Source organism: Channa argus, chromosome 23, assembly GCF_033026475.1.
Source record: "Channa argus isolate prfri chromosome 23, Channa argus male v1.0, whole genome shotgun sequence".
In the NCBI taxonomy this organism is placed as follows: Eukaryota; Metazoa; Chordata; class Actinopteri; order Anabantiformes; family Channidae; genus Channa; species Channa argus.
The window spans coordinates 11,515,782-11,537,467 of record NC_090219.1 but is presented as its reverse complement, the minus strand read 5'-3'; the positions used below and the strand labels follow the sequence as shown (position 1 = coordinate 11,537,467).

The 21,686-nt window shown below is 43.2% G+C and overlaps 1 protein-coding gene across 1 annotated transcript in view; it reads left to right on the top strand.

The window, feature by feature from the left end:
• The window catches only part of LOC137108416 (RNA-binding Raly-like protein), a 42,518-nt gene that overhangs the window by 1,054 nt on the left and 19,778 nt on the right, over positions 1–21,686 (top strand). The window contains exons 3-4 of the mRNA XM_067492944.1: positions 7,448–7,520; positions 20,099–20,149. Coding sequence (XP_067349045.1) covers positions 7,448–7,520; positions 20,099–20,149 — 124 coding nt within the window. The remainder of the gene's footprint in view (positions 1–7,447; positions 7,521–20,098; positions 20,150–21,686) is intronic.

Genomic DNA, 21,686 nt, shown 5'->3' with positions numbered 1-21,686 from the left:
AGTCTGAGCTGCTGTCACTCAAAGACAAAGCTGCAGGTGCATCACACGATCTATACATCAGGCAAATGGAGCAAAGAGCCTGCAGACAATATAAAAGCACAAAACCTCGTCAATTATCGTATTTTGATTGAAACTATTGTATAGTTAAATTCGAAAAGGCAGCACAACCTTTAACATCACGTCCGTCTGTCTGTCCTGTAGACTTCAGTCTGTTCCCCACAAGGCTTCAGGATGCACAACATCGTTTTTCTTTTACCAAACTGAACAAACGTCGAGAGGAATCGGTCGATGCTCTGACTGCAGTGACATAAAAGAGGCAGTGGCCGACTCTCAGACTCTGTAATGATCCAATCAAATCTCCACTAACATCAGTTTTCTGTAACACATTACTGACACAGTCCACACACAGAAACCGACTGAGCTGGTTCCAAAGCAGTTTTGCTCTATTTGACTCTGATGGAAAAGTTTGACATGTTGGGATGTTTAGAATTATTGATGGTAAAATGTACAAAGGTCCAAATTTGTGTACAAATACAGTAATTGTTGCACATCTGGCAAACACCTAAATAAATGGCCATAGAGAGGTTGGATTTGTGATTGGATGATTAATGAAAAGCAGCTCCAAACTATTGGATAATGCAAACAATAGGCAGGGAATTATTCAGAGCTAATGTCTGAGATATGCAACATCTCAATGCTCAGTTTGGCTCTTTGCAAAGCCAGAAGTGAAGAAGCTTTCAGCCAAGCTACAGAACCATAGTTTGTGTACTGTGATGTCATATTGTAACACATATTCTGAGTCTGTGCGATGTGAGTCTTTAAAATACAAAAGCAGAGAACAGTCACTTTCTTTTTTCTTTTTTTTTTTGCCACTATCTCATAATAGAAGTTTTCTTGCCATCTCAAGATAACAAAGTTCCTTTTCTCGAAATGCCGAGATAATTTAGCAAAATGGAAACAACTGCCCTGGTTTCTGTAGGTCACATTTATAACACCTTATTCTTTAAAGTTTGTGTAATAAAATCAGATTTTGCTTTGGTTTAACAGTGAATAATCCCCCCCCCCCCGTGTTCTTATTCTGACATCATCGTGATTTCCTGGAACTAGTCCATCCAGTTCACGTTTTACCAACACGACAGAGTAGAAGACTGATGAAGCGTTGGATTAATGGAGGCTAATAGCACCCGCTATGTTCTCAGCTCTCACAGTTATGACACCTCTGGGAATCTCTCCTCTTTTGGGGGGAACAAAAGTGGCAGGACATCATTTTGGTGCAGCACATGGATCGAACGCTAAATGTCCAACAAATGAGAGCTGTTTATCGGATTTACCTGTTCCTGGAGTTCATAACACCTGAAACCTGCTGCTCATTCAGCACCACGGTGATGTGGGGGGTCAGGGGAGGGTTGTTTATCCAAGTTATCCTCTAATTTTCCACAAAGGTAAAACATTCAGTCATGCAGAACATCACACAGCCTGTTTTCAGTGTTGAGCCACAGCAAAACCACATTTAATGACACGGACTTTGAACTATAAGGGTTTTGATGTCATCTACGGACGCTGGGAAAGTCATTGGGATTTTACTAAACTGTCAAATCTTCAGATAACGAGAACATTTCTTAAAAAAATGATCTTGTTTTCTTTATCAAACAAAGTTGTTTTCCTGTTATAAGGTGATAATTATCCTGTTATGAGAGAACTGCACAAAAAATAACTCTTTGTCTTATATAAACCAAAGCACAGCGACAATTAAACCATCTCCTCAGTTGGCATTTTATTAAGCAGACCTGCAGTAAATCCTCCTTCATGAAGGTGATGTTACTGGAAGCTCACGTCAGTATAATATGATGCAGGACAAACTCAAACGATCCAAGCTGAATCAATGCCTCTCTGAAACAGTTTTAACAAAGAGAGAGACTCATATTGGGAATTTAGTGAGCATGGAGGCTGAATGAAGGCCTTCAGGTACAGTAGGAAGGAGCCAGGGAAGATCAATCACAAGTGATTTTAGATCAGTTGTTTTTGGCTGATTTGAGCCCAAATCTGCTGCATTTTAGATGCTCTGCTCTGTTTTACTGTGTATGCTGGGAGCAAGGGGCCAGAGATGAGCAGGAGCTGAGCAGCCTCCTCATTCGAATGATGTTTGTTAGGTTTTATGTGAGTCAAGTTCAAGGTTCTGTTTGTTCGTCCATAAAATCCCCGAAATGTCAGTGCTCACATTCGTCCTCACAGTGTAATATGAGGAATAACATCTGAGTTATGGTTTCTGCTACTTGCCCGAATGTGGCCGATGTGATCATCAGGGTGTAAAGAAGGATACAGATGTTGGCCAAATGCTCCATCTTAGGTTTATTGAGTTTAAATGCCAAGTTCAGTGAGAAGAGTGAGGACGGACGCTCACACAAGTCACAACAAGAGGCGCCTTGTATCCGTGATGGAGATTTGGTTCCTTTTCTTTTCCTCTGATACTGGCAGCGTGCAGGCCCACAGTCTGAGCTGCAGGTTGATGTGAGATTCACAGGGACAAAGTCACAGGCTCAACCCGAACGATGATGAGTTAAGAAGATGGTGAACACATCCTGCAGCCACTGAAAGGAGCCATGGGGTGGAAAAGCATGGTAGCCCTTCCACAGGAGCAGCATTAAAAAAAAAAAAACACGATGCTAAAAATCCAAGCTTTTTCTTGCACTTGCATCTCACACTTGCCTATTTCCTCACATGTAAGTCGCTTTGGAAACAAGTGTCGGTGCCAAATGACCTAATGTAAATGCAAATTCTGCTTCCACCTCAAAGTAGACTCACTCACTCCCCTGTTTCCCATCATCTTTTCTATTGGGGGAGTTCTTCGGATTGCGTTGCATTGTTTGCCTGCCTGAGCTCTCTTAAAAGTAATTAAGTGGTGATCTCCTGAGCAGTCTGAACGCCCTATTCCAGCCCCACTTTCCTTTTCATGCTACCCTCTGCTCTTTGCATCCCCCCCCTCCTCCCACAGAGCTTTGTTCAGCCTGTCTCAGATTTTTCCCAAACCTCTCCCAGTCGGTCTATTCAAACGCCTTCAGCCTGCAGTTTAATGTAGTAACAGTCACATAACTCCCAGTTAACATTTCCCACACCAAAACTAGTAGATCTTGATGTCAGGCCTAGTACTGACCCCTTTTTGTCATGCACATCAATTCTAGGGCCCTAGTTATTTTCTTCCACCACACTCTGGGGAGTGTCCCCTCCCCAAAGAGCATTATGAGCATGGAAATCACCATGACCTTGAACTCCCTTCACCCCATCCATCTCCAGCCTCTTACATGGATTTTAAAAATGTATTACCCCCATTTCACAACACCATTATCTCCACCTATCCCCAAACTCTCTAGAGGATACTGTATGTCCCTCACTACCCCCCTATCCATCCCCCTCTTGCCATAGAATAACATACCCTTGGGTTACAAAATCCAAGTGTGGATGTAGCATACAGATGACATATAGTTGTATTCCAGCCTTAGTATTATCTACAAGTGATGGCTTTGTTTTTGTTAAATAGTTAACGGCACGATAAAAAAAGTGATATGATGTTCGTCTGAGGCTTTATTTGCCTAAGACAAAGACCCACTATGATTAATTATCAAACTATTATCAAACTCCTCCTCTGATCAATCAGTGAAGCATTTATGCCATGATGCCACCCACTTGTTCTAGTCAGTAATAGATGTTCTCCAGAGTCCTCGGCAAACCTTTCAGACCTTTAGCTTTGAACTAAACACTTGAACTCCCGATCCTGTCCCTTTCTCCAACATTCAACAAGCCCATGAGTAGCTGCAGGTAGGGTACAGGTAGGACCTGTACAGGTAGATCACTGGGATCCCTGCCGGAGAATATTCTAAAATATCCTCTCATGAGGACTGGAGCTTCTTTTTAAAGTTATCCTACAGTATGAACATCTGAGAAGTGTGAGACAGATGGGAAATAATGAAGCCAGGATGTGATGGAGATGTTGCCGCATGAAACGCCCCAGGAAACTATAACGGAAGCATTTTTCCACTGTGAATGTGAAGCTCCTGTCTGACAATTCCTCTGAGACGCAGTTCAGCAGACGTGGGTGTGAATCTGTCGGTGCTTTGGTTTATAATACACAACAGCTGGTTTCAGGAGTCAGGATTTAAAGAATGAGGTCATGTGACATGAAGAAGTGATGTGACTAGGTGTGTGTGTGTGTGTCTAGGCCAATCTAGATAGATCCTTCTAGATATATCTATATTGCTATCTATCTATAGAGATATATGTAGAGAGAGAGAGAGAAATTGATCTATAGGATACAGTTTTTGGACCATGAACAAAAATTAAGTTTGTAAAAGTGAGGACTGACGAGTAGAAGATGGAAAAATGATTAAAACACAAGGACAGAAACAATAGATGTGTCCGTTAAAAAATGATAGCTTTTCATGACATGATGACCCATAATATTCCCCAAAATGTACATTCATGTGAAAGCTACAATCTACAGAACATGTTATGGAGCTCGGTCGTTTTTTTTTCTCTGATTTCCTACTGGATTACATGCAGTAACTGACACGTTGCTGTATGATGGAGTCTTTTACAAGTGAGGAAAATTTCGCTCAACAAATTAACTTATTATCTGGAATTATTACTAAAAATACAGATGAGTAGTTCTGTCACTTAAACAGCAGCACCAGCGCTTCTCTGTTTGTAATGTCAGCTGTGTGTGCAGGTGTGTTGGCTTTGCCAGTCAACAAGCCGGAGTAATGGCAGCGGCAGCAGGTGAAAACGAAATAAACGCAAACATATGTCACGTTTACTCACTATTTCACGTGGCTTTGTGTGCAGTTGTCCACAGACCACAGGGTCAGTGGTTCGATCCCCCATCCTGGCTTCTTGTCAAAGTGTTTTTGGGCCAAGAGTTGAAACCCCAAGTTGCTCATATTTGGTCAGGTGAGCACCTTGCATGGCAGCCGCCGCCATCGGTGTGTGGGTGTGTGGGTGTGTGTGAATTGGAATCAACATTGTAAAGCGCTATATAAGCGACCACACGGCATCTCCATAGAAATGTGTAGCGTTAGCCACATGTATATAAATGAAAATAATGAATTGTGCAGCACACTGAAAATAATTGAAATGTTCAGGCCTAATGCAACATATGAGCTCATGGACACTATTACACTATGTTGTATGTGACGATGGTTGTATCTCTGCATCTACAAATGAGACTTAAAAATCCACTATGCAAAGAAACAACCATATTGAAGAGATTTAAGTTTTTTTTTTTAATTAGAAATCATGGAGGCTGTGTCCTCTACACCCATCATGCTTGTGATCAGTTCAGTTTAAAATCACAGATGGAAGCACACAGCTCGGGTAACTTATCATCGTTAACGCTGAATAGAATCGTCCACTCGTCCAAACAGCCGCAGTCGGCCCAGCTCTGGACTCTCTGCCAAGCTTTGAACAGCCTGTCCCTGAAAACCAATAACCATGAGGGTGTGAAATTGTGCTGTCATCACTCCCTCCTTCTCTTTCTCCTCCGTCTTTTCCCACCTCTCTGTTAATCTGATATGTCGTCCAAACAATGCACAGCAATAAGTGAACAAATGGCTGTAATCGCTGTGGATGATTCATAATCACCCAGTCTGGATGCTGTGGGCATTGTGGTGAACTGGGAGCCATATCGATCTCTTGGGTGGGGGCGATTAAAGGCACCCCAGCAGTTAACAGATGGTGAGTGACAGTGCACATAAACCTCGCACTAAAAGACTAATGTCATACAAGCTGCAGACTGCACGGCAGCCGTAAACAAGGCCGCCGCTGCCTGTCAGCACTGCAGGTGGGGAAATGGGGATGATGGGAGGAGAAGGGCCAGCTGCTGCATCGCCAAATGCTGTTTGATACGCGCGCTCCGAGCTCTGGTGGAGGTCCTGAAGAAACAAGCTGCTTCTAACTGCTCAATTACAAAACCCTGTCGGAGGATGAAGAGTTCAGTGTAACTGAACCGAGTGGAAAGTCAACAAGCCTGTTGAAGACACTCAGATGTCACCTGAGAGAAATAAACTCGTCTCAGTCAAAACTAGTTCTTTGTGATCCCAAGAAAACACTTAACAAAAAGCAAAGAAGGTCACGCAACAATTTTACTCCAAACTGAAATATCTTGACAGCACCGCGGTGGTGGAGCGATTAGTGCTGCAGCCTCACAGCTGGAAGGACCTCTGTTGGAATCCACCTCCTGTCTGCAGCCTTTCTGTGTGGAGTTTGCATGTTCTCCCTGTGCTTGTGTTGGTCAAGTCCAAAAACATGCATGTTAGGTTAATTGGTGACTCTAAATTGCCTGTAGGTGTGAATGGTTGTCTCTGTGTATGTCTGTCTGTGTTGGCCCTGGGACAGACTAGAGACCTGTACAGGGTGGACCCTGCCTCTCCACACCCTCACTATCCTGAACAGGATCAGTGGATACAGATAATGGATGGGAGTATAATTGCAACTAGATTTTTATTTTTAGTTAGTAAGGATGAGGAGGACACACACACACACACACACACACACACACACAAATGTTAAAATATCTTCATCTTGGCCACCAGGACAAACTGACATCACATTGGTATAAAATTGAACATACTAGAGTGAAAGAGAAACCCAGTGGAGCCTTAACAGTCCTCTGCCAGTTAATTGTTTTCCTCTGTTGCTGATCAATTCATTTAAAAAGTTGATTGTACATCCCCACGTGTTACTTACAGTAGGTTTACATGGTACAGTGTGTAGGGCATGAATGCAGCATGGATCACCTGAAGCAGGTGGATCAGACTTATAGGATAAAGCCGAAACATTTTCAACTCTAGCAACAACAAAGTCAAGAACGTAGACATACGGTAGACGTTAAAAACCTTCTATGTAGCGACTAGTTTTCTTTTCTGCCACGTGTCACATTAACTTGCACTGTGGACAGAGACCTGCGTGGACTTGGATGGTGACAAATTTGGGTCATGGATATAGATAAAGTGTGGGATCTTGTAGACCAACATCCATTACGATTTGTCTGTCCACAGCCTCACTTTAAGTGGTTTTCCTGTCTGAATCTAACCACACAGGGACTGTGGAGTCAATCTCAGCTTTTTTAAAAAGTGAAGCAGATGTGAGAGGAAGTTAATTTCAGTCAGACAGATGGAGGCCAATCAGGCTCTCAGGATGCTTGTTGGGGACTTGGTTTGAGCCTGCTGGGCCTCTGTTTGTGGGTTCATGTAGGGTATGTTTTGGCCTGATCCGTTTAGTCCTGTGAGTTGTGTTAACCACAGAGGTGTAGGGAAGTTGTTTGCAGCCATGTGTGTGTTGTGTGCCTGCAGCGGTGTCAGACTGTGCTACCTGTCCACCCCCGTTGCTGTCTGCCTCGGCTCTGCTGCTGAGATGCCCTCTGTCAGGGTCTAACCTGAGGCGACCGTTTGTTTTTCAGACTCCGGGATGAACGGCGAGCTGAGAGACAGTCGCACCCCGACAGGCAAGAGAGGAAGCGGCGTCCTCGACAGGTGAGTCTGCATCTTTACACTATTTGTCTGTGGTTCTGGTAGCGGAAAGAGTTTAGACTGATGTCGAGTTGATGCCATCACGAAGGGCCGCATGGCTTCTCCAACATTTTAATTGATCTTCATCACTAATACTAATTACCTGTGAGATGCAGAGAACATCTGAGGCTGCAGATTTGTGGTGCAGTGTTCATATTTCAATGCTCCGTGCAGAATTTATTTTCTGTGGATGTAGGTAAAGGTAGAGTGGATGGAGTGGAGTGTTCTGTGAGAGAAGGGACTCTGCAAGAGTGAAAGGGAAGAATTACAAGATGATAGTGGGACCAGCAACGTTGGACACACTGACAAAAAGACAGGAGGTGGAGCTGGAGTTGAAGATCCTGCAATTTTCATCAGGAGTGATAAGAATCAGAAGGAATGACAATGAAAGAGGGACAGTGCAGGTAGCACAGTTTGGAGACAAAGTGAGAGAAGAGAGACTTTGATGGTTTGGGCACGTGCAGTGGGGGGGACACGGGGTATATCAGGAGAAGAATGCTGAGGATGGAGGTGCTGGACAAGAGAAGCAGAGGAAAGTCATGTAATAGGTTGGTGTGACAGAGAATGATGCAGAGGACACAGTCTGATGGAAGATTAGCTGTGGCGACGCCTGCAGGGAGCAGTTCAAAGAAGAAGTTCTCTTTACTGTAACGGGGCAATTTTCTGAGTCACTAATGGCCACTTTCTAATGAACTTACTGCCAGAAAGACACACACACACACACACACACACAGCGGTTCCAGAGGATTCAGCTAAATTAGATTTGCTAGTTAAACAAATGTTTTTGACTCCAAACTTTGTTTATGGTAAAAACAAGCTGAATGGTCACATTCATGTGAAACTGTTGAGTTCTTTGTGCTGCCGCGAACATGTCAACCTCTGTGCACCACGGAGCTTCTGTTCTCAATACACATCAGCAACTTATTTAATGCACAGAGACAAACAATAGTAAAAGTCGTGTTGTTCCGAGTCGTGTTAGTGGTTTGTGTGAGGCTGACGGTGAGTGACGGTCCAGCTGTTCCCGGCTTTAACCTCATTTTGTGTTTACATGGAAACTAGAGCCAAATCGTGGTCCAAATCCCACCACTGCCGCACGCCACCAGACGGATTAAAACCTCGGACAAGCACGACTCTGCACCGGTCAGAGCTGGGATTTACAGCCAGGCAGCTGCACAGATAACCCCAAAGGGACTGAGACAATCTGTGGACAACCAGTGGGAACAGTTCAGACTTTCATAAAATTCACTTAATGCAGCTCTGAGACACAGACAGCTTAAACACGCTTTAATTCTTGGGAAACCAACATGCTGAGAAAGTGAGCTGAGGGGTCAGAGTTCAACATGAACTCAGGATGGTGGTGGATTTTAGAAAAAATCCTCTGTGAATCAGCTTCATCTGCACAGAAAAGCTACAATTCAGTAAAAATTAAGTCGTATGATTTTAATAGGCAGAATTGAATCATCTGTAAACTTTTTATCTCAATTAAAGGTGCAGTATGGGACTTTTTGTCATTTGTTTTTGTAGACGTGTAGCTTCTGAAACCTGGAGAGGTGATGTCAATGCCTCCCACGATGTCCGACTCTAATTCCACCCGGCGCAGATTTGTGATGTCACGTCTGCTTTATAATTATGTTCCATCCTCTGCTTCATACCCCACCTGCAGTGTTTTGGACGGAGACTTCATTTATAAAGCACTTTGAAAAACAGCAAAGACTGAAGGCCAAGACTCCCCAAAATGCTTAACAATTAAAACGGCAAAGCCAAAAAAAAAAGGCTAAAATGAACACGTGACACACAGAGCCTGACACCGAGTGACCGTTTCTGTGCTGGTGTATCTGTAGTTAAACAACCAAAACACTAGTTTCGGTTAGTTTCTTCACCACTGTGGTGAACTTCGGCGCTCTCCGAACAATGGTGGCTGAGATGGAGCCCAACTTGGCGAACGGCCTTGCGACTTCCTCCCGGCACAGTTGGCTTAGTTTTGTTATCTTAGCGTTAATGTTTACTTTAAATGTACAGTGCATATGGTAGAATAAGGTACAGCACTGGTGCTCAGTAGGTCTACGACCATCCACTGTGTTTACGTGGATTAAATCAGGTGCAAAATATGGTTACAATATATATTTTGTCCTGGTTTTAACAGATTTCTGTGGCTCCTCTTCTCTGTGCATTCTGAACTTATCCCCAGCTCTCTGGACCTTTTCTCAGTGGGTGTATCAGTGTCTTATTCTTAAAATCACAGAGCTGTTACTGTTCCTGTCACCATGTGATGTTACAACATTTAGTTTAGAAATAAAACTGAAAAAAAAACAGCTGCAACCTATCATTTATGTCTATTGGCATTAATTAATTAATGTTTACCCCCAAAAAAGAAAACAACAATAAAGCAGCACTGGTCCACAGAGACGGGGAGAAAAAAGTACTTTTACTTTTAATACTTTAAGTAAAACATAAAACACTTGTCAGTGACACAAATGTCAGTGGATATTTTTTGGTAACTTTATGTTTGTGTACTTTTACTTAAGTACAGTTTTTGAGTACTTCATCCACCACCAGGTACAGACAGCACACGAGCCTACTGCAATGTGAGGGACCATCAACACAACCTGTGCTGATGGTTGTCTCATCAGCTCAGGTGTGTAAGGCCCTAAAGAAAATAAACCCAAGGAAAACACCTGGTCCAGACAACATTCCCGGTCGGGCCCTCGGGGTCTGCTCATCACAGGTGGCGGATGTGCTCGCAGACATCCACAACCTCACACTTTGCACACCGTCAGAACTGCTGCACTGATGATGCAATCAGCACTGCCGTTCAGACAGTCCTCACACATCGAGAGGGGAAGACACATATGTCAGAGTGCTGTTCATCGAATACAGCTCAGCATCGCTTAGAAATTAACAGAGAAGCTCCTCACCCTTGGACTGACACTAACCCTGTATGACTGAGTACTAAGCTTTCTAACAGACAGGTGCCAGTCAGTCAGAGTAGGCAGCTGCATGCTGCACAGGGACCCCCCAGTGCTGTGTACTGAGCCCACTGCTGTACACACTCTTCACGTATGTCTGTGTGGCATCACAGAACAACACCAGCATCGTTAAATTTGCTGACGACGCAACCGTCATTGGCTTAATCGCTGGTGGGGCAGAAGCAGCATACAGAAGAGCGGTGACAGACCTGGTGACCTGGTGCCTTGACAATAATCTCCCTCCTTGTATCCGGACAAGACCAAGGAAATGATTATTGATCCGAGGAGAAGGACTGAAATGCACGACCCTACATCGGTGAGGTGCAGGTGGAGAGAACAGGAACCTTTAAATTCCTTGGAGTGGACAACAGCGATGCTCTTACCTGGTCTCACAACACACAGTACATCATTAAGAAGGCAGCACAACAGCCGCCGCACTTCCTAAGAAGACTGAGAAAATTTAGGATGCCGAGCTGGATTCTCAGCAACTTCTACAGGAGTGTAGTTGGGAGTGTGGTCACCAGCTCCATCATAGTCTGGTATGGGACCTGCTCTGCACAGCCCAGGAAGACTCTCCAGCATGGGGTTAAAACTGCACAGAAGATCTCAGGAGCAGCCTTCTAGTCACTGGAGGAGATCCACCACACCAGGACCATCAGGAGTGCACACATCCTCATCAGAGACTCCACAGCACAGCCTCTTCACATTTCTGCCCTCAGGCAGGAGATAGAGAAGTGTGAAATCCAGAACACCTAGACTGATTAGTGCCTTTTCTCCACATGTCATTAGGCTTGTGAATAGTTCTCAGCACCCCCTCCCACCCCTCCGTCCCCCAACACAGAACACTGACATTTGCACCACTTTTGTATGTACAGTATCATCACTGTAACTGCTCCCATGCTGCTAGTACCTCAATACATATCACTATTCATTTCTGTTCTCTACAAATATGAATGACACACAATGATTTGTGCCTCTGCTTCAGTTGCTAATAAATGCATATGTCTATAATTCACGTATAGCACCTGTTGGTTAGTGTTTCTCCTTCGGCCTAGAAGTAGAGGGAGCTTGTATTGGGTACATCTCCTCATTCCCCTTGTTACTGAGCTGATGGGACAAGGTGGCAGAAAAAATGGACTATTCATAAGGAAAAGTTTTCGAGTGAGCCTCGCCCTTCTAACCAATCTGACAATCTCAGCACTTTTTGCTGAATAAACACATTTTTTTGCTGCTTCTCATTTGTAATTTGATATTGACCACTGTTGTGTAGAGTGTAGCAGATGATGGAAGAGCAGGGGAGCACAGTGTAGCATCGATTATGTTAATAGAAGAACCTGCCTGCGGGTGCAGTTCATTTGTTTAGAAATCAAATTTTTGCATCTGAGTGAAAGCTGTCAGCCACCACCTGCACTGATCAGATGTCACAGAGGTTTGAACACTGGGATCGTTTGGTAGCATCCCTTTACATTTTGTCTCTGAGAAGTTTAGAAAATTCACCATTTGCCTTTTCTCTGCTAGATTTAATTTTTGTTGTCTTGAAGTTTTTATTGAAGCATCCAATGAATGAATGACAGGTCACAATTACCCTTTGAAAGTCTGATCAAGTCTCCATCTTCGTATTTTCTTTCTTTTGTATCTTCTGTGTCTTTGTCAAAAACAATAGTTCAGAACAGAAATGTAATCGCTGTGACATAAACAAGCTCCATATTTTAAGGTTATCGCAGTAAGTTTTTGTGCATCTTTTCATAATTAACATATAAATATTCATGTTGTGCAGTGTGCTGCAGACAGAAGACAAACAGGCTCTATAGCAAAGAGGATGTGAGCTCATTCCTTATTCGACAAATATCCATTCAGTCCATCGGTTTTATCATCTCATGACACTTTTCCTCATCAGCGTGTGTGTGTTTGTGTGTTTTGTGCACTAGTTTCCTGTCTGAACACAGCAGGTTGTGTTCCAGATGGGTTCAGCCTCCTCCTACATCTCCTAATCAAAACTAATGATACCAAACCCGCTCTGAGCAGCTGAGAACTCGCCTGAGATAAAAACGTACAGGAGCTTAGTGAGCTTCCAGCATTTATCAGTGACAGAAGTGAGCGTCCACCACAAAGGGACAAGTTGTTCCAAGTTTTATCAAAGTTCCTGTTGCTGGGCAAGGTTTCCTTGAGAAGGTGAATAGTTTGTTTTACAGCTGCTACAGCTTGTTGGTGTATTTCCTTCGAAAATATTAAAGCAAAGTGCTGTTAGAAGAAGTGTTTTCGTTTCATGAGGTGCAAGAATGTTTTAAAATTGAATTAAAGCTGCTGAGTGTACAGAATTTGGCAGCTTGCTCCACCATCGTGGGACCACTGAGCTAAAGAGATTTTGTGATGGGACCACCAGATGCTATTTGTTGGCAAAGCTCTGTGGACGGGAGGCTACGTAGATCTGGTTGAGGGTTTTCATGCAGGCAGGAGCTGTTGATTTGACCATTCTGTAGGTTTGAACCTGATGCGGGGAGCTACAGGAAGCCAGTGCAGAGGGGTTTGACTGTGCATGTTGGTAGCCCCATTAATAGGGCATTACCATAATAAATATGAGATATGACCAGCGCCTGCACAATGAGTTGGGCTGTATATTCGGAGAGGGAAGGCCTGATCTTCCTGATGGTGTGGGGGGAAAATCTATTACTGACAGACCGGAGATGTAGTCAGTGAGGCTTGTACTACGTTGTGGTGGAACACAAATGAGATTATTCAATTTTGTGTACTGCAAAATACACCTGGAGAAAAGTTGAATCAAGGTGAGTTAAAGTAAATAGGCCCTGTCAGTGTACAGTAATGGAATGCTTTGGGGTTTTGTCACACTGGAACCAGTCTTGGCTTTAATATTTAAGAAGTTTTGTACGTGTAATTTTGCCCTCCACATATGTTTGAAGTCCTGGAGGGACTGAACTGTACAGATCTTTCAGGGATGAGTCTAAAATCTGCCTCATAAAATGGGCTGGAGTCCACATTCCTCCCTCTGTGTATTACCTGAAGAAAATATCAGGCTTCCACTTTCCAAACTAGAGACTCTAAGACTGCAGGCAAAATGGCCCAAATCTGATTTTTCATATCAGATTTTTTTATTTTTTATTTTTAACGACGGCATAAATGACATGAAATGTGATTTCTTTTTTTTTTCCAATTCAGACATGGGTCACTTTCATATGTGGTCCTAAATCAGATTTGTGTCTGATGTTTCAGCCAGGTCACATTGTTTCTGACTTTGGGGTTATGATTATGCTATGGACGTCACAATTCTGTGTTGGTGGGCTCAACTCCCTGCAGGGTCACAGACTGCTTTCCTTTCCACTTGAAGTAGTTAGGATTTTCTTCATGACTCCCATCAATTGCTCCGGCGCATTGTTGTAAACCCAGTTTTTGTGAACATCATTTCCTTAGGTTAGTTTACTGTAGTAGGCATGAGGATGATAAAATCAAGAGATTGGAGCAGATGGAGGACTTTGCAAATCCAAACAGGTTGGACAGGCTGGTTCTCTTTTTTTGCATCCTTTTTGTTTTCCATTATTATTTGCAAGTTTTTGGTTTCCACTAAATAACTTCAAAATATATATAGCTGCATCCATGTTTACTTCTGTATACACAACACGACACAACCTCCACACAAAAAAATGATCTTTAATGATCCTAACATTCCTGTCCTCAGTCTGAACGTAGCCTTTGTGAATATCCTCCAAAGTTGGAGCATGTTTGCTACAAAATTCTCTTTTTAGTTACCTTTCTTCCACTGCAGCTCAGCAGGGAAACACAAAGCTTATTTCACACACAAAAAAACTTTCATTTGGGAAGAAATACACTTGATATAATAAGCTCATATCAGCTTTAGATACACATTTGAATACATACATTTTTTGTCTCCATCATTTGAGCAGTAAAGGCTTTGGGGAGTTGCCTTCTTCCTGGTCAATGCGAAAAGGAAGAATAGTTGCAGCAAGTGAACGTTTTAGCTCGGTGTACCTAATAAACTGACAACTGAGTGCATCAAATTGTCATTTACCCTTCAATTCTCTGCTCCATCCTCCAGCCTCCGCTGCCCAGTCTCTCAGGGGGAGACCCTCAGTCTGCAGACGCTCCATGCTGCATTTTAAATCCATCCTCCCTCTGCAGACATCTTTTTATGTCTGACTCTGAGCTTAAGAGACACAGAAGAAATTCCAGCTTCTGGCCTGAAGTGTAGGAAGCGCGCGCGCGCGTGTGTGTGTGTGTGTGTGTGTGTGTGAGAGAGAGAACTCACACACACTAGCATCTCTTGGGCTTAAATCTTCCCCAGACTCTGATGTTTAATCAGATGATATGATTGCTGAGATTTCTCCAGATACACTACTAACTTCACTCTCACATCAATTTTGGATCAGGAAGATGAGGAACCCAGAAAATTAAGTATGTGGTGAAGAAGACTACGGAAAGCAAACCGTGAAGTTACAGTAGCATCTCCCTGGTTTTCTTCAACAACCTGGTTTTCTTTCTGTTGCTTTCCATAATTACATCAGTGTAGTACTAAAATTGGTGTCAACATGATTGACTTCTAATACTTTAACTGCCAGTACAGCTCCAGCTCCTATTGTTGTGATAGATTTGACAAGATTTTACATTTGTCTTCTTTTCTTTGTTTTGCTGAAGTGTCAGAGACAAACTGAAACCCACTCAGCCTGCAGGTTGTTTCCCACAGTCCGTGTGAATCCGTGTTAGATTAGGTGAGGGGGAGGCGTCCAGGCCCCCAGCAGGCTTGTTAGAGTTGGACCCTCCGACTATATAAACTGTGTTTTTACCACCTCCTGATTAACTTCACATCAGCTGAGCAAAGGAGGCAGGGGCACAAAAATGAAAGGAGAGACAGAGGGCGAGAGTGGGGATAGAGAGAGGTTATGTGTGAATGGGAGAGAGAGAGAGAGAGCACTGTGCAGAAACACTGTAATTATGTCGTCTTGTCCATCGATTGCCCTGCTGAGAGGAGCATTTAAAGACACGAATCAGCGTTTTCTTTGAGGAGAAAAATAACAGCTCGATAAAGAACGAACACGCACACACACACACACAAGATAAACTGAACGGAAATGTCCTCTTGGTTTGAATTTAAATGTCGTCTGTGATGTAGCTGCGATGGCGGCAGTTGTTTCACCTCATCAACTCCACAATGACCGAATGTGTTTACATGCAGACAAAACGTGCCATTTAAATATAATTAAAATGATGATGTGGGTAAAGGTGCAGAGCAGCAGAAGCACACTGTTGTTGCAGCCATGCAGAAAATATTAATCAAATTAGTTCTTTTTTGTTTTAGGTTTTTTGAAAAGGTACTTAATGCAGAAAGTTTTCAATATTTTCTCCTCTTGTAATGGATTTTTTTCAATCAAATCCAAAAACAAATAATTTGCCATCAACGCGCCAAGTTAGATTCTCCTGACAATTCGGACAGAACAGCGCACACAACCTCACTCACAAAATATGGACTTTGCAGGATAAAGTCTGGATAATGTTGGGAGCGTCTCACTCTTGTGTTCTCACATGCTCAACCTCTAGACAAAGTCAGGAGAATGTCAGGATTCCAGTGCATATGTGAAAAAGAGACTTAGGTAACCAGGTTACAGTCGGCTGATTTCTGATCTTTCAAGTTCTTTTCAAGGGAAAGGTAGTTTCTAAAATCGGGGTAAGGGATTAAGGTAACCTGGTTTCCCCAGGTGGATTTCTGTCGGAGAACGCCCACTATTCTTCCATGTATACTGTGTGTAGCCAGGTTTCCAATCTACTTTCTCCAACTGTGCATGTGCGTAACAAAAGGCTGCAGACAAGAACATGCATCTGAATGAATGGAGACATTGTTAATGGATCATGAGGTGTGGACCCCTCCCTTAATCTTGTCTTAATCTTGCTGGGGATGGATGAGAGGGCGAAGGATGTTTCCTCTCTGGTATAAAAGGCTTCTTTCAGTTCTCTCTCAAACCATCCATCACTCCATCTGTTGTTACTCCAACTGTTAACATAAACCCTGCTTAATTACTGTAACTCGGAGGCAGCTTACCCTCCACACCGACTGAGTTCACACTGACCTCAGAGCTCTCAGCAGCACAAGGTCACTGTCGAACCACAGGAGCGTCTGTCTTGCCTTTCGGCCTGAGCTGTGCAACACAGGAGCACAGCTGAACGGCTCATTAAGCTCCCTCTCACCACGCCACCCTACAGTACGGTGCTGCTGATAAATGACGCTGCAGCCGGCAGCTGAGGGTGAGCTGTAAATCAGAGTAAATGGATCTGGCGGCAAAGTGTGCTTATGTTTAAGGAGGAGGCAGAGAACTGCTGCGAGGACGACCCAACGCCGAGCGTGGTCTCACCTGCCGCCAGACACTCACCCGGGAATGTATGAATTTGTATGAACACTCACACTTTTCTGTTTGTTGTGTGTGTGTGTGTGATGGTGTTTGGTTTGGAGGAGGCCAGCGCTAAGTAACAGCCGTAAAAATGCATCTCTCGCATCCTGTTTCGCTGCTTCTTCCCCCAAAATTCCCACCACTGAGAAAACTCTTGTATCGCTCACTGCGGAACAAAAAGGATATTTGAACACATCATTGATTTCTTCCTTCCACTTCAACCACTCTCTGTAAATGTGTTTGGGGTTATTGATGTTTGTTGCTGCGGACTGTGTAATTATTCCCATCAGGAGAACAGCCACTGAGTTGTCTAATAACGCCATTAAGGTCTGAAGCAGTTCAGCACAAAGCAAATTAAGCCTTATTGCCACCTGTGAGGGATTCTTCAAAGGGATTAGAAGCACAATAATACTGCAACTTTACAGCAAACATATTCTACTAGATACAGCAGTTACAGAGTTTTCAAAGAGCTCTCAGAATAGAGGATCAGCCCAGAAAATACAAAGTGCAAATGCTGTATTTGTTTTGGTGCCTTTCACGATATTCACTCACAGTATGTTAAACACAGCATGGTGTGGATAAGTGGTGACTACATTGGAGACGGGGTTGGTTATGCAGGGTTGAGGGAAACGTTTCTTTAAGACGGAGGTAAAGCATGTACAGGAGAGGACCAAGCACCGAGCCCTGAGGTTTACCATGGGACAAAAGAGCAGAGGAGGAGTTGTGGTTATTGATGCAAGAATTTGCCCTTTTTTGGGCTTCTTAGAAAGTTCTGTAATATCAGGTGTACGTGTAGAACATTTCTGGACACTTTCACAAATCACGTTATTAATAACTTCAAGCAGGTCCATCTTCCACTGAACTCCACCAAGACAGCTTGTGCTTTTAGGGTGAATTACAGGACAGATTGGAGCTAGTTTTTGTCAATGCTGAGACACAGGTTCAGAGGTTTGGTTCCATTCAGCCTATACAGCGACCTGTGCCCTGTCATATGTTCATCTTACTAAGAGTTTCTATACAACTAACCTGCAAACAGAAAAACCTGTGTCTGGGGAACGTGACTGCAACTGGGTTGTTTTCTGTTAACATACGGAGGATACGGTGATGACCTCAATGTCAGGTCGCAAATTTGTTGATGCTGAACATACCAGTAAAACAGTCCCAACTGAGTAAATGCAGTCCCGGGTACCTGTGATAAAAACTGCATATACTACATATCAGCAACGACGTATGTAACCTGCCCCCATCCAGGACCGTGTCCTGATCATCTAACAGAAACAATCGGTTAAAAGACTCAGCGCTTAATGTGTACGGACAAACAAACCAAACACACTTTTGCAAAATTAACCACTAAGTCACTACTCTCTCATTAGCAACAAGGCAGGTAGCGTTATGGGCCTTGTCTAAGGGCCTGCACTGGATATTGACCCCACACTAATCGGGAATCAAACCTACAACCTGTGTTTTTATCTATTCTATTATTATGAATCAAAACTGTACATCAACTAAATCTTTGCCTTTTTAAATGAGTGTTAAAATTGTGTTTTTCTTGTCAAAGAAATAATCATTTGAACTTCTTCTGAAGACCTCAGGAGAATGCAGACCTTCACCACCATTGTTAGTCCCACATGCATCATTTCTGTCGCTTTTAATTTAATTAAAGCTCTTGACCTTGGAAACATCACCCCCCCCCCCCCTTCCCCAAAATCTAATTAGCTCCTCGTGACCTTAGGCTGATCTGTCTTGTTCCTCAGTGAAAGCTGCAGCCAGGTGTTTGAACAATCCTGCTGACAGACAGACAGCAGCTTAACCTCCGTGTCACAGGTGATGAAATGTCCCTGAAAGAACCAAAAATACCATTAAAATGAGGAAAGACAGCGCTACACCTGCTGAATAACATTCTTCTGTGTTTAAAACTGCTGCTTGTCTGGAAGGATTTCATCCATTTAATCAGGATCAGGTCCAGCTGGTGGTTCTGAAGAAAAAAAAATTTTAATTTCATTTTTTATTACATTCCTGCCACATGACAAAATTGAAAAAAGGGAAGCGGGTCTGAAACCTTCTGAATGCTCTGTAACTGTGTGGGGAAGTTCAACATCTTCATGTAATGAAAGTGCTGCAGCAGCTTTCAGTGGTGATGAGGACGTGAGACAGTGAGAGTGTGAATTGTCCTAAATGCAGCCCAGTGGACCTCAGCTCAGGCGGCTGTATATAAAATCCACTCAGGTACTGTGCTGCTGCTGCTGCTGTCACGTTTAAAGACTATCACAGTCATAAACCAGCACTGTGAGCCATTAAAGAGTTGTTCTGCGTGATCCCGGCTCACAGGAACACGCACCGTCCTACAGATCAATAGTGATGTTTAAACGTTTGCTCCTACACAGCTCGATAGGAGGAGCACGGCTGAGCCAAAGCTCTGAGTCGGCGTCTGATCGATGCCATCGTTAAACGCTGATTAATACCTGACGGGGCTGACGAAGATGAATGGTGGCAGCTTACGCGAAGGCGCAAGAAAATGAATTCAGCACTAAATCGTTTCTCTATGAAAGTCATCACATTTCTATTTCCCTCTGTAATCTGTCCATCCCTGTCCCTCTGTGCTCCTCTGTCCCGGGGTTAGTGAAGTCTCCGTCTCTCAGCTCTGACTTATTACATTATTTCACTTCACTTTTCTAACTTGGAGTCACATTGTTCAGACAGAATCTAATGAACTAATAAACACAGATGAGGTGGTTAAAATTAGCTCCACTTTCACCTGCTGCTGGTTCTGTTCCACACCAAGTCTCTGTAGTGACCCAGATCCAGACTCGGCATCATAGTGCGGGACAAAAACCTCTGCTGAGCCAGTTGCTCTGAGCCACTGGAACAATCTTAGGATCTCAGAATGCAAAGTTTTTAAAAGCAAACCTCTAAAATCCACCTTTTAGCCTGGATTTTGATTCAAATAATTAATGTGTGGTGTTCGTTTATTGCATTTATGGAACTATCTCTTATTTTCTCATGTTCAGTTAATGTACTTTTACCACCTCTGCAACCTTCACCCCACACAACATTGTTGTTCTTGTCATTTTGTGACCACTTTTTTTGCAAGTACTTAACCTTTAAATATCAGCGCGTTGACTTGTCAGTTCTGACTCTAAGCTTCACTTCTTTTCTTTGTCCTCAGATCTGTCCGTGAGATGGAGTATGTACGACACCCTGATGACCACTGTAGCAGGTACTGCTCTGTTCTGAAGGCTGTGAACAAACAACAAACCTCGTCTTCTAAAAGACTTGTTGCATGGGAGCGTTCTCATAAGTTCAACGTGTCTTCTGATTTATCTTTAGATTTATAAAAAACAGCTGAAATCTAAAAAAGATATTTTGCTCAGGCTGCAGCTCAGATGTCATCTCAACTTCTCAGTGTTTGAACTGCTTCTAAATGTATTTTCTGAGTGAGTCAGACTGCACATTTTCAGCTGAGAGGAGGAAATTGGTCACCCTCTGAGAACACCAGCGACCTCAGCTCTCCATTTGTTTCTGGCACGCGGCACCGAGCCGATTTCCTTTGCCAGACTCTGAATTTAGGAAACAACCCGCCTCTCTCAGAGAGCTGCTCGCAGCTCCAGGAAACGGCGAAACTGTGAGTGGGTCCTAGTTTGACCTTGTTGTGCTCAGCTTTCAGCCAGTTGAAGAGCCATTTTTGGAGGATGAGCGCAGCTGTTTGCTTCCCCTCCATCTATTCTCAGTTTAGAGTGTTCTGCACGCAGATGAAAACACAGCAGACACACTGCACCTCAAACAGAGCGAGAGAGAGCTGAGGAGATTAAAACCACACTGGGATTTACTGAAACAGAAGAGACTGGAACAAGATGAATTAAACGGGAGAGAGATAAAGAGACAGGGAGGCAAAGGGCAAGATAAGAGAAATCAAAGTCAGTAAATGAGAAGAAGAGTTGACAGATCATACAGAAAGAAAGAAAACATGAAAGATTAAGAAAGCAAAGCTGGAAAGAAGTCAAAGACACAATTAGATAAAACAAAAGACATTCAGAAAGAAGAAAAACATGAGATGACAATGTGCACATGAAGACAAAATGTGCCATTTCTGTAAATCACACAAATGAACACAGAGCTAAAGACAAACCACAGTGTAAAGTCAGCTAGAAATCCTCACTAAATGCAGAAGTTAGGAAAATGACCTTTAGAAAAGGTCCAGAGCTCCACAAATGTAAAAATAGTTTGTTGGGAGGGCAGAGAGCATTGTGTGACTCCGATGTGAAATGGGAGTTTGGACAATTTGCAGCACGTCTTTGCTGACGCTGCTTTTAGAAACCCGTGTTCATCACATAGCAGGATCCACGTTTGCCCTCAAACTGAGCAGTGCACATTTTACATGTGGAAGTAAATGTAATTGTTCTGTCACTTTTTAACTTGCACTATTAACCTGAACCCCTTTGTACAGAAAGGGGTTGGAGGAGGTAGGAGAAGTGACTTTTAAGGTTTGAAGTAAAGAGCCACTTCACTAATTTTCAACTTCCTTTCTATGTCTTTAGTTTAGAGTGTAAATGTAGATTCATGCTTTTAAACTTCCCTCTGACTTCACTATATTAAAATATCTCTCTGCTTCTGGCTGAAAACATCCTCCTAATGACGTCATCTGGAGGAGTTTTTCATCATAAGGTGTTCAGACGATGTCATCTGGAGTTTTGGAAAAGCAGGTTGAGGAGAGAAGAGTTTCCAAACAAGGCCAGTTTGTGTGTGTGTGTGGTAAA